General features: G+C 48.9%; 2 protein-coding genes across 2 annotated transcripts; one reads left to right on the forward strand and one right to left on the reverse strand.

The window, feature by feature from the left end:
- Positions 1-910: 910 nt before the first annotated feature.
- LOC125551510 (acyl transferase 7-like) lies at positions 911-2,965 on the reverse strand. Its single transcript, XM_048714774.1, has 2 exons — positions 2,395-2,965; positions 911-2,297 (listed from the first exon to the last, which is right to left on the reverse strand). Exons 1-2 carry the CDS (start codon positions 2,842-2,844, stop codon positions 1,446-1,448), a joined length of 1,302 nt encoding a protein of 433 aa, XP_048570731.1. The 5' UTR covers positions 2,845-2,965; the 3' UTR covers positions 911-1,445.
- Positions 2,966-3,000: 35 nt separating this feature from the next.
- Positions 3,001-8,811, forward strand: LOC125551519. The gene is made up of 12 exons (XM_048714779.1): positions 3,001-3,265; positions 3,398-3,475; positions 4,590-4,671; positions 5,420-5,487; positions 5,766-5,867; positions 6,427-6,516; positions 6,744-6,818; positions 7,003-7,035; positions 7,536-7,610; positions 7,961-8,008; positions 8,331-8,404; positions 8,517-8,811. Exons 1-12 carry the CDS (start codon positions 3,143-3,145, stop codon positions 8,542-8,544), a joined length of 876 nt encoding a protein of 291 aa, XP_048570736.1. The 5' UTR covers positions 3,001-3,142; the 3' UTR covers positions 8,545-8,811.
- The last annotated feature ends 6,252 nt before the right edge of the window (positions 8,812-15,063 follow it).

The raw sequence follows: 15,063 nt of genomic DNA on the forward strand, positions 1-15,063 counted from the left end.
ATTCCAAGCGGCAAGGTCCAGCACCAAATCAGCAACACGACACTACCTGCACAGTTAACAATTGGTCACGTCGAAATCGTGTGACACATTCGACACCCGCGAGAAGTGTCATCCTGGTACTTGGGTCGTTGGCTCCGCGCTATCATCCAACAGCACCGAGATCGTGACCATTCCCTTGTCTCTAACATGAGGACGTACACCTTTGCGGCTTTGCTACTTCACTCTTGATTTTTCCTTCTCATCACCAAGGCACCAACCCCTACAACTGAGGCTTGGCTGCATCAACTTATCATTCGGTGAACTACTTTAGAATGCTTGGAACGCGGGGCATTCTGCATAGAAATTTTAAGTCGATTTGTTCGGTAAAGATGAGCTACCTTTGGCATTTCTACCTACTTATTTGGCCACGGGTGGGAACTTCTTCCAATTTTGTCGGCCTTGGAACGGTACAAGGAAGAGTATACATAGACGATGACCACCTCTGTCCTGCAGTCCCATACTCTATTTGTGATTCGTCTATGTCAGCCAGCTGGTTTGCAAGGACAGGACAAATTCACGGGTCAAGAATAATAGCGACTACCACGCGGCAAGCGTGGTAAAAGCATTCACAAAATTATATAAACAAAGAATAACAGCGACTCCATGCTTGGGAAGGAATTTACGGAGGAAAGAAAAGAAAATCCTTGGGGAAGGACTAGCAGCCAGCTACTGTGGACGTTGTGCCATGCATAGGTACGTCAATGGTGCCAAAAGTTGGAGCAAAATGATACTGTACTCGCATGTAAGTATCGTGAAGATTTCTTCAAACATTTCATGCATGTACGCTATGAGTTCAAGTTTATACCCGCAGTCCGCAGATCTCGCTAAAAACACAGATAATTTCTAACCTGTGAAAAAGACGACACCAAGGTGAGCTGTTCTTCACATTATACCATTATAATTATGTAGAATTAGCTACTTTACATGGGGGAAAACCACTAGAGAATAGTCTGTACACCTTGCGGGTTTATATTCGAAAGAAAAAGAATAGAACAGTACAGTACACAAGTCGAGGGGAGACTGGTTGGTAGCTTCCCACCAAGCCCAGCTTCGATCCTTCAATCGAAACCCCCCAAAAAGTCAAGGAAAAAAACGAAAGAAGAAGAAAAGGATGTAGTATACACTTCCTGCAACGCCACCGAGACCACCCAAAGGCATCCTATACCAATCTCGCCGTTGCCCACTACCATCTAGCTGTGTCTACCTGTCCCCCATATCTATGCGTATTCTTCTTCCACTTTATACGTTTCTTCACTACCTGTTTGCCATTATTCTTGCTCGGTTTACCATTACCTTCGCTCACCAAGCTGTAATTAAACACTATAACCAGTCATTACCAGTGTAAAGATAGGAGGGAAGGAAACCCGTGAGCAAACGGAGGACGAAGTGTTGGAGACAGTGGTGAGCTAGTTGGTGTCCACCAAGGCGTCGTGGAAAGCGGCGACACGGTCGGGCGTCACGCACTGCGTGATGAGCCGGGCGCCTGGCTTGTGTACCCAGGGCTTGACGAGGATGCACGTGGCGATGTAGTCCAGGTTTGTCAGCGGCACGACGTGGGCGGGAGGGCCCCACCCGTAGTCCACCTCGGCGAAGCCCAGCCGCGTCCAGTCGGAGACGAGCAGCGTCCGGTAGTCGGAGGTGATCTGGTACGGGTCCACGCTGCCCATCTCGCCGGCGCCCCACCGCGCGAACTCTGTGGGCAGCCGCTTCTTCCCCTCCTTGATGATCTTCACGACGTCGGTGATGGTGGAGGACGCCACCTTCCCGGCCGTGGAGGAGACGCGCATGATGTAGTAGCAGTTGCCGTAGAAGCCGGCGCCCCCCGAGGGGAGGCGGGCGTGGAGGAGCGGCCGCGCGTTCATCGCGAAGCAGAGGTGTACGGGGGAGTCCTCGTCGAAGCAAGCGGCGCGCGTGCGGCTCTGCCAGGCCTTGGCGATGAGCACCTCGAACGCTGAGCACCGGGCGCCGCCGGTGGCCGCCGCGAACTGGCCCTTGAAGTGGTTGATGTAGTCGGCGGAGATGTCTATGGCGAGGTATTCGAGCCGCTTGGCGCCCGCGGGGTCCGGGAGGCTGCCGACGAGGGCGCTCGCCGGATCAGGGATCGCGTCGCGGCCCCACACCGGTGCCACCGAGATGCGGCCCGCCCCGCGCGCCAGCTCCCCCACCGCGCCCATGAACTGCGCCGCCCCGGGCCCGTCGGCCACCGCGTGGCTGAACCGGAACCCCACCACGAAGCCGCCGCAATCGAACGTCGTGACCTGCGTGTCGCGTCCACCACGCCCAGTTTAGCTCGCAGTCAGTAAAATCCAAATCCACCACCGACACGGCGCAATGCGAATCGAATCCAGCAAGTACCTGGACAAGCAAGATGAGCTTGCTCTCCTCCTCACGGCTGGGCTTGGGGCGCGGGTGGGGGAGCAGCTCGTCCTTGTCGACGGCGAGCGGGTACTCGAGATAGTCCACGTCCTCTAGCCGACACCTGACGGCAGCCTCAATGAACCACACGCCACCGTCGCTGCAGTCCACCTGCAGCTCGCCGGCGTCGGTCACCGTGAGGCGGCCCGCCAGCGGGTAGTACTCCACCAGCGCCCTCGCCAGGGCCTGCTCCACCGCCCTCGCGGGGCTGTCACCCTCCCTGGCCATGTCGGGCTTGAACACGTGCAGCGACTCGATGAGCGCCATCTGGGTGGGGTAGCGGTCGAGCCACGACAGGCGCAGAGGGCTCTCCGGCGTCGGAGCCGCCGGCGCCACCAGGCGCTGCCCGAGCCGCTCCACTGGCATGGGCTTTGCCGCGGCCGCCGCCATTTGGAACGGGGGAGGGCCGGAGCACACCTTCGGGTGTTCCTGGTTTGAGGTGTGACGGTGAGCTGTTGTTGCTGGGGGTGGGTACGTACGTGTGTTGATGGAGTGAATTAAGTTGAAGTGCGGGGGTACTCGCTGACATATGGGCCCCACCCCTTCTGAACGGGCTCCCCTTTCCACCCCCTCCATTCCGCCCAGACAGCCCGACCCGCTCCTCAGCTCACCTCACGCCGTAACCTAAGCTAGGTTTTCCTCCTCCACCTCCACCGGCATCACATCGGACGCGCGGCGGCGTGCAGCCATGGCGATGGTGGCACAGGCGGGCTTCGGCCTCACCCGCGTCGTCATGCTCGTCGGCGCGGGCGTGGCCGGCTCCGTCGTCCTACGAAACGGCCGCCTCTCGGAGATCCTCACCGAGATACAGGTGCGTCCCCTGGCCACGACCTGGCAGCTACTATCCTCTATTGAAAACTACGACCCCGATCCTTCAAGAGGCAGGAAGGTGGTTCGGTTTGGATAATTTGGTTTTGATGATCCGTGTCGCGTGGCCTTGCAGGAGTTTCTGGAGAAGGGGGAGATGGGTAAGGGAGGAGGTGGTGGTGCGGACCACGGCATCAACGACGCGCTCAACGAGGTACGCGTGTTGATCTACCTACCCTTAGTCTTAGCCATGTACTGCTGATGATGTGTACTCTTGCCATTAGTTTGACACACATGCTGTCATGCATCTCCACCGGAGCCTGTACCTCAAAATTGGAAGTACATGATACGATTAAGTGTATTTTTATATGACCCTATGCCCCGGTCAGCTGGTATTACCGATGGAGTAGTATTTATGCTTGCCCTTGTGATGAATGTTTGATATCTTGGATGTGATGCCCGTGATAAAGCCTTGTTTACATGGCTTGTTGACTTCATTAGCTATGGCTTCCAGCAAATATGTGGTTGCTTTATTTTGGCAAGTAATATTTTGGTCCAGCATGAAAATGTGTTTTGATGACTTGTTGCCACTAGTCCAATAGACCGGCCCATTTCAGAATAGAAACATGTGATGATTTGCAGCAATTATTGGATTTGGTTTCCTGATATGTTGATGTCAGCTGGTATGTTTTCTACGGATTCTGTAGTCTTAATGGTCTATATGGCAATAATATGTGATACTGGTAAATCTACAGAAATGTCTTTTGCCGTAAACATTATGAAATAGCTTCACTAAAATTCACAGCATCCGTAGAGACAAATCTGGTAACTCCGAAGCCTGAGGCTCACAATTTGCTTTGCTAGATTATTTCCTATTATTCTTGTGAGTTCCTCTTTAGTAATGTGGCCTTTGCATTCTTTTCTCTCTCTTTTTTTTGTTCTTCACACTGTGGATGCCTTGTCCTGATAGTTCGTTAGTGTGAGAAGCTGGTATGAACTTGGGATTATTGACTTCCTTGTTGATTTAAAAGATCTTTTGCTGTGCAATTCTTCCTAGATGGACGAATCACATGATGCATTGAAAATATGTTTGCTTGAATTTTTTTACATTAACATATCCTGTTGTCCTAAAGTAAAATTTACTCTACCTAAAAAAGGTTAATGTTCTTAGACGAACATTTTAAATGGCTGATAAGAGATAATGATAGTCATTGATGAAGTTAATCTAGACTTACAACCAGTATTTCTTTTCTTTGCTAAGTACTCATCTTCGTAAGCATATAATAATTCAATCCTGTCATGCTAAACTTACATTCTGGTCCTTTTAGGTGCGCCAACTGGCTATGCAGGTACGCAATCTAGGTTCTCCACGTTCGATAACTGTTCTCAGTGGAGGTTCTGGACAAACAGGTTTGTCTAGCTTGCGACAACTTCTTTTTCTTCTTCAAGAATTGTCAACTTGATAAATTGTCAAATTTGTATGTTTCTGACCAGGGATAGCTGCCTAACAAATGTTGGCTATACATTAGCCTGCAGTAAATATTGTACTCTCATTGTTTGTTGCTTCCGTTCGTTTCATTCATCCTAATTTACTTCTTCCTACTTCTAGACATTATTGATACGCCGAACTTCGTTATATAGTTTTCAGTTACTTTGTGTTAGGTGGATTTCTCTTGGTGGTTGTCTGGTTAAATTAGTTTTAACAGAACACGTTTTAGTAGAATATTTTGGAAAACCATTTTTTACTAATAATTAGGTTAAGAGATAAGTATGCAGAATCTTGTTTGGACTGGGAAACGTAAAACATGTTTCACCCGTGTGTACAAGATAAACTAATACTGGTTTATAGAAAACGTCTAATCATCATTTTTCTAAAAAATCGGTTTCCCAGTTTTACAGGAACCATTATTTACTTTTCCTCAGATTTGTTAGACTAACCAAACAAAGTTTCAGTTAGTTACAACCGTACACATATTTATGCAAAACCGATCTAGTAAAATCTCCTTAACCAAACAACCCCTTAGGTATTGTGTTAGCCCATGTCACTTTGTGTTGATTATACCAGCAAAATTTCCTGGCATCGTGTCAGTTGTGTGTGGTCAAACAAACTTACTGCCGTCATACATACATTGTGACAGTGTTCTTAATGTTTTTGCAGGAGTATCAGGATTAATAGTACCTGCAGCAACTGTTGGAGCACTGGGTTATGGTTATATGTGGTGGAAAGTATGTTTCTTCCCATCATGGCATTTATGCTTGTGTAATGCTCACAGTATCCTTACCTGCCAAAAGTATAGGATCTATCTGCTTTCCCCATTATTTCTACTACCATCACTTCTAAGCTACTCCCTCCGTCCCAAAATGTAAGACGTTTTTTTTGACACTATCATAGTATCAAAAAACGTCTTACATTTTGGGACGCAGGGAGTACATCTGCTCTTCTCGAAACTGCCATATTGTCTTCTTGAAGACCAATTCATTTTGAAGTGTTACTTCTTCTTCAGGGCATCTCCTTTGGGGACTTAATGTATGTCACCAAGCAAAACATGGCAAACGTTGTTTCAAGTATGACTAAACATCTGGAGCAAGTTCAGAGCTCTCTTGCTGTAAGTACATGTGGTGCCTGTAGTTCCGCACTGCAAAACACCTGTTTCCGTAAGATTTAAAATAACATCTGTTTCCATTCATTCCGAGGAGATGTAGTTAAATGTAGGTATTAGATGATTCTAATATGTATTATGCTGCTAGGATTATGAGTTTTGTAGCTTCTATTGTTTACAAACTAGTACTGCCGTGCAGAAATTCAGTCGACGGCCTAACTTGTTAGGGTATTGTTGTGTTGATAATGTTGTCTTGTTACCCACAGAAAGGGCAGTTGTTCACATGACATCCTCTATTAGTTTAACCAACTATTGTTGTGTGCAGAAAGAACAGTTATTTGATTGGTCCTCGGTCTTAATTTCCTTAACCATTTGGACCAGCAATCTTAATTTTGCTTGATGTTTAAACTGATATTCGTTTGAGGCTGTTGAAGATGAACTGGGAGTTTTCTTCCAAATTGTTGGCTCTGTACTGTGCCATTTGGTTTGATTGTCATATAGGAGGTTATTTCTGTAGTTTTGTATCATATTATCTAATATTTGAATTAATTTGATAATTACGCAGGCTGCTAAAAAGCATTTGACACAACGCATTGAGAAGTTGGATGACAAATTGGATCAGCAGAAGGCGCTTTCTGGGCAAATAAAAGATGATGTACTTTCTCCTTAACACCTTCATATGTATGATGTATCTGCATATCTATGTTTATTGGAATGCGTATGCGTTAGGTAGAAAGTTTAAAGTAGCATATATGACAAGATTAGGTGCAATAACTTGCTGTCTATATAATCTGTCAAGAGATGATTTTTTTTCTCTATTAACTTTGTTATTAAGTGTGCATGGGGTGCATATGGTTTTCAGATATATACTTTTCTGTTCAGGTTACTGGCGCACGACTGAAGCTTGAGAATATTGGTTCAGAGATTAAGAACATCAAAGAATTGGTCTGGGGACTGGTGAGTGTAACTCTGTTTGGCACCAGTCAGCTGGTCACATGATATGATTGTACCTCCTCTGTAACTAAATAGAAGACGTTTGCAAAAACTTCTATTTAGTTCAATTTGAACTGCAAAAATGTCTGATATTAGTTCCGGAGGTAGTAGTTTTTAAGTTTATATTAATCTGCTATTTCTCATACAGGATGAGAAGATGGATTCAATGGAAGCCAAACAGGTGGGTGTTCACTTAGAAAGGGTTCTGTTGTTATGTTGGTCCTTTTTAGTTTGCGTTGTTCAGTCCAACAAACTCTGCTGGGAATAGCATGTTTAAAGACTGAAAGATTGCTGTTCCTGTTTTGCACCTAAACGCAATTGTGTGATAAATGCCAGTCTCCTGAGTTGCACATAACCCTAAATCACTCTGCATAAGTGCACTCATGCCAATCTTAGTCCATGTGTATAAATCAGCTGGGTAGCCTGGGTTGAAGCATGCTGGGGTACTAATCTCTCGACATTTTGCACAAATTCACAATTACCGAATCACACGCCTGCCCTGAATACTCCTCCCCTCTCCAAATATTATTTTCCTAATTTATTAGTAATAAAATGGTATATTACCAAAATGTGAAGTTCTTTTTCATCCTTTGAAGTTTCGATCTACCTTTATTCCTTCAGTATGGTGAGTTCCATGTACTTGATTTTTCTTCTTCTTATGGTTACAATGTTATTCAACAGAATTTTTCATGCGCTGGTGTGATGTACCTCTGCCAATTCATAGAGCAAAGTGGTGGGAAGCTCCCTGAACGCCTGGTATGATCCTAAAGCATATATGGTAGAATCGTTGCTTCTGATATGGACCTTCTGTATTATGTGTAGTTTCTCTTCATTTTTGGACCTTTATGTGTAGGCCATGCTGCACTTGTATGCTGCTTTTTGTTCATTATTCATGAGTTGCGTTTGCAGCTACTCCCTCCGTTCCAAAATAGATGACCCAACTTTGTAGGGTGGTAATACTTGCAGTGTATTATCATGCAGTTCAAGACTCTTAAGAAATGTTTTGCAGTTAAACGTAGTATATCTGTTGGTGCTTACTGACATGTGATTCTTTGTAAGCTTCAACTGTTTGTCCATTTCATTAATATTCTCCTGATTTTGTGCAGGAAGGCATTAAACCATCAGCGAAGCGATTTGAAACAATTGGCATACAGGTTAGTCATAATATTTTAGACTTGACGGTAGCCTGTTTACTTTTCTTTGCAATGTTGTCCCTTGATATAAACAAGTGCTGGGCTTTGGAGTGGTCATGAAAATTGAAATTTAAGTGTTTACAATGCTGTCCCTTTATAAAACAAGTTTTTGCAATGCCTGTCCGTCAACAAAGTTACTCCCTCCATCCCATAATATAAGATTGCAAAACGATCTTACATTATAGGACAGAGGGAGTAGTAACAGAGATCATGCATTTTATACAAAGCTGCGCAGTGACCACAAATCACACTACAGTGGATAATTACCTCCATTTCATTTCAGGGGTTGCAACTAGCCATAGAAACAGGGAATTTTAGTGATTTCAGCAATGCTGATTCCACTGACAAGATAAGCAGGTTTGTGGACTGAACCTTATGCTGTGCAGATATGGTCTCTTTTAACTACTGGACCTGTACTGAAATAAGTATACCATATAAGCAAGTCGACAACCCGTGCCCTGTTTTGTAGGTCCAACTCGTTGAAGTCTGCCAACTAATTTTTTTCGGGGTTGGTGAGAAATGTATCCAGATTCGTTACTTCGTGGAACATTTAAAGGGAAATCCTTGCTGGATAAAATGTAAAGAGTCCCAGCCTTTTTGTTATTTGCTTGCAGGAAGTGCTGTTTGTTAAATTTGAAAATGTGTGCGAAGTAGTAGGTACTATGGAATCTAGACCAGATGTTATTCTGGCATCACTTATGCCTTGCATTTTTATGCAATACTTGCCGTAAATAAATGTACGTCACTTCAGTTTCCTTGAACCATTTCATTGATGGGTCTGTAATCGTGCTGTTTGTGCATTCCATTCTGATTTTCGTACCACGAAAAGGCTGCCGTGCCCCACTTTGGCTGATTTACCGAGCCTACGACTGTTTGGCATTCTGGTTGATCTACCTGATTTTGTTTGCTCTACCTGATTGTCTATTTTAGTGTTTGTTTGATCTGCTTCCTGGACTTTATGGCTAATTTAACTGTTAGCTTTTTTTGAGGGTATGCAAATTGCGTACCTTAGCTTTATAGAAGGAGAGAAATAAGACATAACAACATCTACCACTCGCTGCGAACAACGAAGGCGACCAACTCCACACCGGTTTGTACAAAGACAACCAAACACAACAACACAGTTACGACACAAAATGCCTACCCAACACCGAGCCCCTCGCTGCGTCTCAGCCGACACTGAAGACCTTTGAAGAACAGCAACTCCAGCTTCTTTGGATTAGCCAGCGACGACCATACATGATGCCGGAGGAGAAAGATCCGGGCAGTGGTGAACATCGGAGGAGCGCATCATGGGACCTCGAGTCTCCCAGCACAATGCTCCCAACAGAGTAACAACCTCAAAGACGTTGCCAATAGAGTAACAACCTCAAAGACGTTACCATCATGCCGATCCTACGAATCAAGGCTTTCGCCCCGGAGGCAGTTGTCGATACAAGGTCGCGAGGAAGATAGCGTTGCACTCGGCGAAGCCTCCAGGAAGGTGAATGACACCCGCAGGTGCCATCAACGCCGGTCCGGCCACAACCGAAAAGGATTTTCATCCGTAGCGTTGCACATCTCCACGTCTGCAAGATCCCGACCAGTCCTGATCAGATGCCTCGCACCGCCGCCACCACAACAACTTGTCATCGAAGCCCCCCTCACTGCCGAGGGAGCACGCCTAAAGCCATCACCTTCAACATCGACTAGGAGCCGCAGCAACCACCGAGCGGTGCAAAGCCAGATCCGCCACGGTGGCCTTTACCCGTGCCAGGGGACTGCCACCAGAATGGATCCGACCCGCACCTTCGACCACACTCCGGCACCCACACCGTCGAGGCATCGCTGCCCGCCTCACACGGCAGCAACCGAACGCCCGCTGCCCGACAAGACCCTTCTTGGCAAGGCCTCGCAGCGCCGCCGCTGCCATGGCTGCGCCCGCACCGCCGCCGCCGCCAGTGCACCACCTACACCCTCCATCCTGCTACGCTCCACGCAAGGATTCGGAGACAACCGCCGCAACCCCTGCCGTGAGCACTCCAAGGACGTCGGCCAACGCCTAATTAAGACGCACCAGATCCGGGCCGAGATCCCCGGATCCGCGCTCCGGGCACCGCCAGCCAGCACCACCGACACGCCGCTAGCCAGCCACCAGCCCTAGCTCCGCCAGCTCCCGGAGGGTAGCGCCTCGCCGCCGTCCAGCCTGGAGAGCACCGCCCCGAGCCGCCCACCGACCAGCGAGAGCCACCAGCCGTGGGGCGCCAGATCCGCAGCCCGCCGGCCCACGCCAGGCCACGCAACCCCTGAGCAGCACCAGCACCTCCGAGCGCCGCCGGCCGTGTGCGCCAGGACCGGCCGGACCACGCCAGGCCGCGCCCTACACAGGCCAGACGCGCGCCGCCGCCAAAACACCTGACACCAAGAGGCAGGGCGTCCCGCGCCGCCTGTGCGCCTCGAGGGAAGGAGGGACCCCGCCGCCGCCGCCGCGCGCACGGGCTTTGCCCGGTGGCGTCCGCTGGCGGCGGCGAGGGAGGGGAAGGGAGGGGGTGGGGGTGGCGGCGGCGGGGATTAGGTTTCCGCCCGGGCCGCTCGCGGGAGCGGCACGAGGGTCGGCTTCTTAGCTTGAGACTAAAGATTTGATGTGAATGCATGCAGACAGGGTACGCAAGGAAGTTACTACCCCTTAGAGCAACTCTTGCGGATACTCACAAATCTGATACAAGGGCTGCTTATAAATTATTTTGCGGTATTCTGATATAAGGGCTGCTTTTAAATTTTTTGCGGTACCGTGAGGCCTTCGGCAGAGCAGATCTGCTTGCAAACTTGTCCTGCAAAATTTTACGGGATGAGTTTACAGGATTTGTTCCACGTCGAAGGCCTCGCACTACCGTGAATTTTCAGGAGCTTTGCAAATTCCTGATTTTACTTGATAGAGTATATAAATCAAACTTATAAATAATCCAATTGGCGGATCACAATACAACAATGCCTTCATTACAACAAATGTTTAAATTCAAATAGTTAATACAACAACAAATGGCACGGAAGGCAAATAATTGTTCAAGACACACATAAATACATATGACATTTATTAAAATAAAATGCAAATCTATCTCCCATAAAGTTGTCACCAATGCTCAACAAGATTATTATGGAATTGGTAGTGCGAAGCACCGTTCTCAATCTTTTGGTAGGTGTCAAGAAATGCATTGATCTCATCTGTGTTCTTGGCAGGCTTCACACGGGTACCAACATTATCATAATAAAACTTCAAGCTCAAATCTCTCTCATCCTCGATGACCATGTTGTGTAGAATTACACATGCAGTCATGATGTTTCTGAGAGATTTTTTATCCCAGAAGCGAGCATGACCTCAAACAATAGCAAACCAAGCTTGCAACAAACCACATGCCCTTGTGCTTGGGCAAAAAATGTGTGTTTCTTAGTTTTTGGGTCACTTGTCTTCACAAATGTTGACCATGGAGGATATTTTTTCTGTAAGATAATACCCCATGGTGTGGTCATGTCCATCGATGGTATAGTTGCAAGCCGGAGCTTTTCCATTAGCTAGGCGAGCAAAAAGATGAGATAGTTACACATTGATGAGAGACCACGACAATTCAAAGTAGCAATGCCAAATCCACAAGTTGTGTGAAGCCACGCCTTCGAGCACAATAGTTGGTGTACATTTTTGGCTGGTGTATTGCCCCGTCCAAGCAATCGTTCTTCAACCTCCAATGCATGCAATCCACATTGCCAAGCATGCCCGGCCATCCTCTTTCTTCATTCTTTTTGTGTCCTCCTTATTTGGAGCTCGAAGATACTCCGGATCAATGTCTTTGCAAAGACCCACACACATTTGAGCATGGTATCTTCTCCAATGTGAAGATATTCATCGGTGTAGTCAGCCGGAAAACCATATACAATCACTCGCATTGTCGTCAATATTTTTTGGTATGAACTAAACCCAAGCAAACTGAGGACATTCCTCCGGCAAGTGAAGAAACGACAATTTTACTCGCAAGCTTCAACTATGTGAAAAAAATATACACATTCGATCATCTACAGGAAAGATGAGCCGAATATGTCGGTACCTCGGTGAAGTAGTCTTTCATGAGCATGTTGTGGCTGAGAGCTCGGTCGCGCGGAATGCAAAGCTGGCCAACCATTGATCCGCGACACTTTCTCTTCGGGCCGGTTTCAAATTTGTTAATGATATAAAACAACACTAGATGGCCGACATCGTCGTCCAAAATCATCTCCTCTATGTCGGAATCATGTGATGAAGACGACGAAGAACTCCAAGCATCCATCTAAAAAAATAAATCCACGCCTAAGATTTTTCTAAAATATCGCCGCACCTAAGATTAAAACAATAAATGGGCTTCAAATTACATTCCCCAGAAGCAATTCCGCCGGCCAGAATGAAGGCAGTCCCGCCTTTCTTCTCCGTTGCTGACCGAAGCAAAACGACCGACCTCTTCACCACAGCCACAAACCCGCGGCGCCAGCGAGCAGGGCTACACCCCGGGTGATTCCGCGGCTCACCAATGTCCAGACCAACTGGATCCGCCCACTACGAAGCCGCGCGGCAAGCTCCGGGGCAGATCCATGGCGGCGGCCGCCGCTAGCCCACGGGAAAAATGGGCACCCTGGCCTCCGAAATTGGTGGGGAAGGTACGGCAGGGAGCGGTGGAGCTACTCGATAGCGCGGGGCGGCCGAGGCAGCAAGTGACGGTGGGGAGATGTGGCAGCGGTGGAGGTGTCCTCGCGGGCGCAAGTTGGAATTTCCTTCACGCCAAAGAGTGGGTGGGATAGAGGAACCAACAAAAAGAGGGTGAAAACCGTAGATATGGCAGACGCAGCTCGAAGTTTATAATACCTTACAAAAAAATTTAGATGACAACCGAATATAGCGGATCTGTTTTGTGCCAAAAAATGATCCCAGTCTTATAGCGAACGACTGTTTTAATGGGTCTGCTAGAGTTACTTTTAAGGCCATCCACTATATGGAGCGTGGACGGCGTAAAATTGGAATTCAATTCATCTTTTGGGAGCATATGCTCCTACACACTATTTTTTTGTTTGTAAATGTTATTTTTTTAAAAGAAAATTGAGTGTTCATTGTCACATCCAAATGCTAACTGCAAATTTTTAGGGGGGAAACCTTAAGCATTTTGACTTGCACAAAAAAACAACTCGAACACCAATGTTATCTCTACATTTTACATTTATTTTTGTTTTTCACTGACAAAGCATTGCTATATCGTTTCACATGAAAATTGTCAAGTATGCTTACTACACTAACAAGAACATCTACTAAAAAGATCAGAGTTTTTAAAATTTATTTACTATTATTTTGAGTTTATTGTTCATCAGGGAGCACGTGCACCCAGAGATAAAAACGTGCACCCTGCAGCCCTGCTTATAGCCCGCTTACTTGTCAATTTCGCCTATGTGGAGGGAGAGCATGAAAAAGCGAGAGGAAAGTGAGCTCTCATGCAAGAGCCTAACTATTTGCCTGCTCCTAAGCAGATACAAGAAAGAGATAGAGAGAAGGTGGAAAAGAAATACTACTCTTGTAGCTAATCTTATAGCCAACCTTATTGTATAAGTGACTATAAATGATGATTATATATACTTCCTCCATCCCAAAATTCTTGTTTTAGATTAGTCTAGATACGGATGTATCTAAACTAAAACATGACTTAGAGCAACTCCAAAGGGCCGACCCATTTCGTCCGCCTGCGTCCGTTTGGGTCTGCGCGGACAAAAGTGGCGGCCCAACGCGTCGACCCAAACCCAAATCACGTCCGCGTTGCATCCGTGCCAACGCATTTGCGGCCCAAAATTGCGCCCCAAATGCATCGGCGCGGACGCCGAACGGATGCTTCGCGCGCCTTCCCGCTGTCTGCCGCGTCTCCACATGGCGGTCGTCCAACTACCCGCTGCCCACGCGGTCAGTTTAATTTACGACGACGGGCCCACACGTCAGCGACGGCGCTCGTCCTTTTTTAAGCCGACCGTGCGGTGGGGCCGTCCTCATCCAAACTCGCCGTCCACATCTGCCATCCTTTGCTCCCTCGTCGCCAGCAAACCCTAGCAACCACAACCACAGTGAGATGGGTCTCTTCTCCGGCGCCAGCGGCAGCAAGGTCAAGGGCAAGTCTCTCGCCACCCCTTTCCCCTCAGAGTTCCTCCCGCCTTCGCCGGCGCCGGCGCCTCGCCGGCAGAGGCAGCGCGTGAGCGTGCCAGTGCACCAGACGGAGTGGCACTGGCAGCACCACCAGCCTCTGTCGTATCCCGACGTGACGCTGCCGCACGACTGGCATCTGGATCCAGATAGGATCCTAGTGCCGACGGCGCCGCGGTCGGCTCGTGCTCACGCAGAGGAGGTGCGGCGCCGGCGGGCGCTGCTGACGCCGGAGCAGCGCCGCGAGGCCGTCTACGCAACCGACTCGCCCAACTGGGCGAGGTGGTTCGCCTTCGAGCACGAGGAGGCGAAGCGACGGGGCGTGCGCGAGGTCGACCGGGGGTCGCAGCCACCGGCGCTCGTCGTCCGCGAGGAGGACCAAGCGGCGGAGGACGCCTACCAGGCGGCACTTGCGGCCGTCTTCCGGGAGAGCGAGGAGGACGGGCGGCGCAGGGCGGAGGCGGCGGAGGCGAAAGAGAAGGCTTGGTACGAGGCGGCAATGGCGCAGGCCCTTGCCCTCTCCGCGGCGGGCGATAGCGTGGTGCCGTCGGTGGCCCCGCCGTCCCCCATCAAGCCGGAGCCGGAGCCCGAGCCGTCCCCCATCGAGCGCTACTCCTGGACGGGAGTAGTGCGCGAGTGGGTACCCGCGCCGCCGGTCTGGACGGGAGCGACGCCGGCGCAGGAGCAGACGTACCTCGAGCACTGGCGCAAGATCAGGGTGGCCGAGGAGCGCCGCGACGGCGAGTACCTAGAGATGCTCGAGCGCGACCTGGAGGAAGAGCAGCGCGAGGCTGAGGAGGAGGCGCGCCAGGCCGCGGCTGCACAGGCGGCCGCACAACCC

Source organism: Triticum urartu, chromosome 1, assembly GCF_003073215.2.
Source record: "Triticum urartu cultivar G1812 chromosome 1, Tu2.1, whole genome shotgun sequence".
Lineage (NCBI taxonomy): Eukaryota > Viridiplantae > Streptophyta > Magnoliopsida > Poales > Poaceae > Triticum > Triticum urartu.

Excerpts from the sequence above, each read along its gene's own strand:
- LOC125551519 (XM_048714779.1), top strand. The coding sequence starts at position 3,143 with ATGGCGATGGTGGCACAGGCGGGCTTCGGCCTCACCCGCGTCGTCATG. Across the intron at positions 3,266-3,397 it reads AGATCCTCACCGAGATACAG|GAGTTTCTGGAGAAGGGGGA; the intron begins GTGCGTCCCCTG and ends GTGGCCTTGCAG. Across the intron at positions 7,611-7,960 it reads GGAAGCTCCCTGAACGCCTG|GAAGGCATTAAACCATCAGC; the intron begins GTATGATCCTAA and ends GATTTTGTGCAG.
- LOC125551510 (XM_048714774.1), bottom strand. The coding sequence starts at position 2,844 with ATGGCGGCGGCCGCGGCAAAGCCCATGCCAGTGGAGCGGCTCGGGCAG. Across the intron at positions 2,298-2,394 it reads AGCTCATCTTGCTTGTCCAG|GTCACGACGTTCGATTGCGG; the intron begins GTACTTGCTGGA and ends CGCGACACGCAG.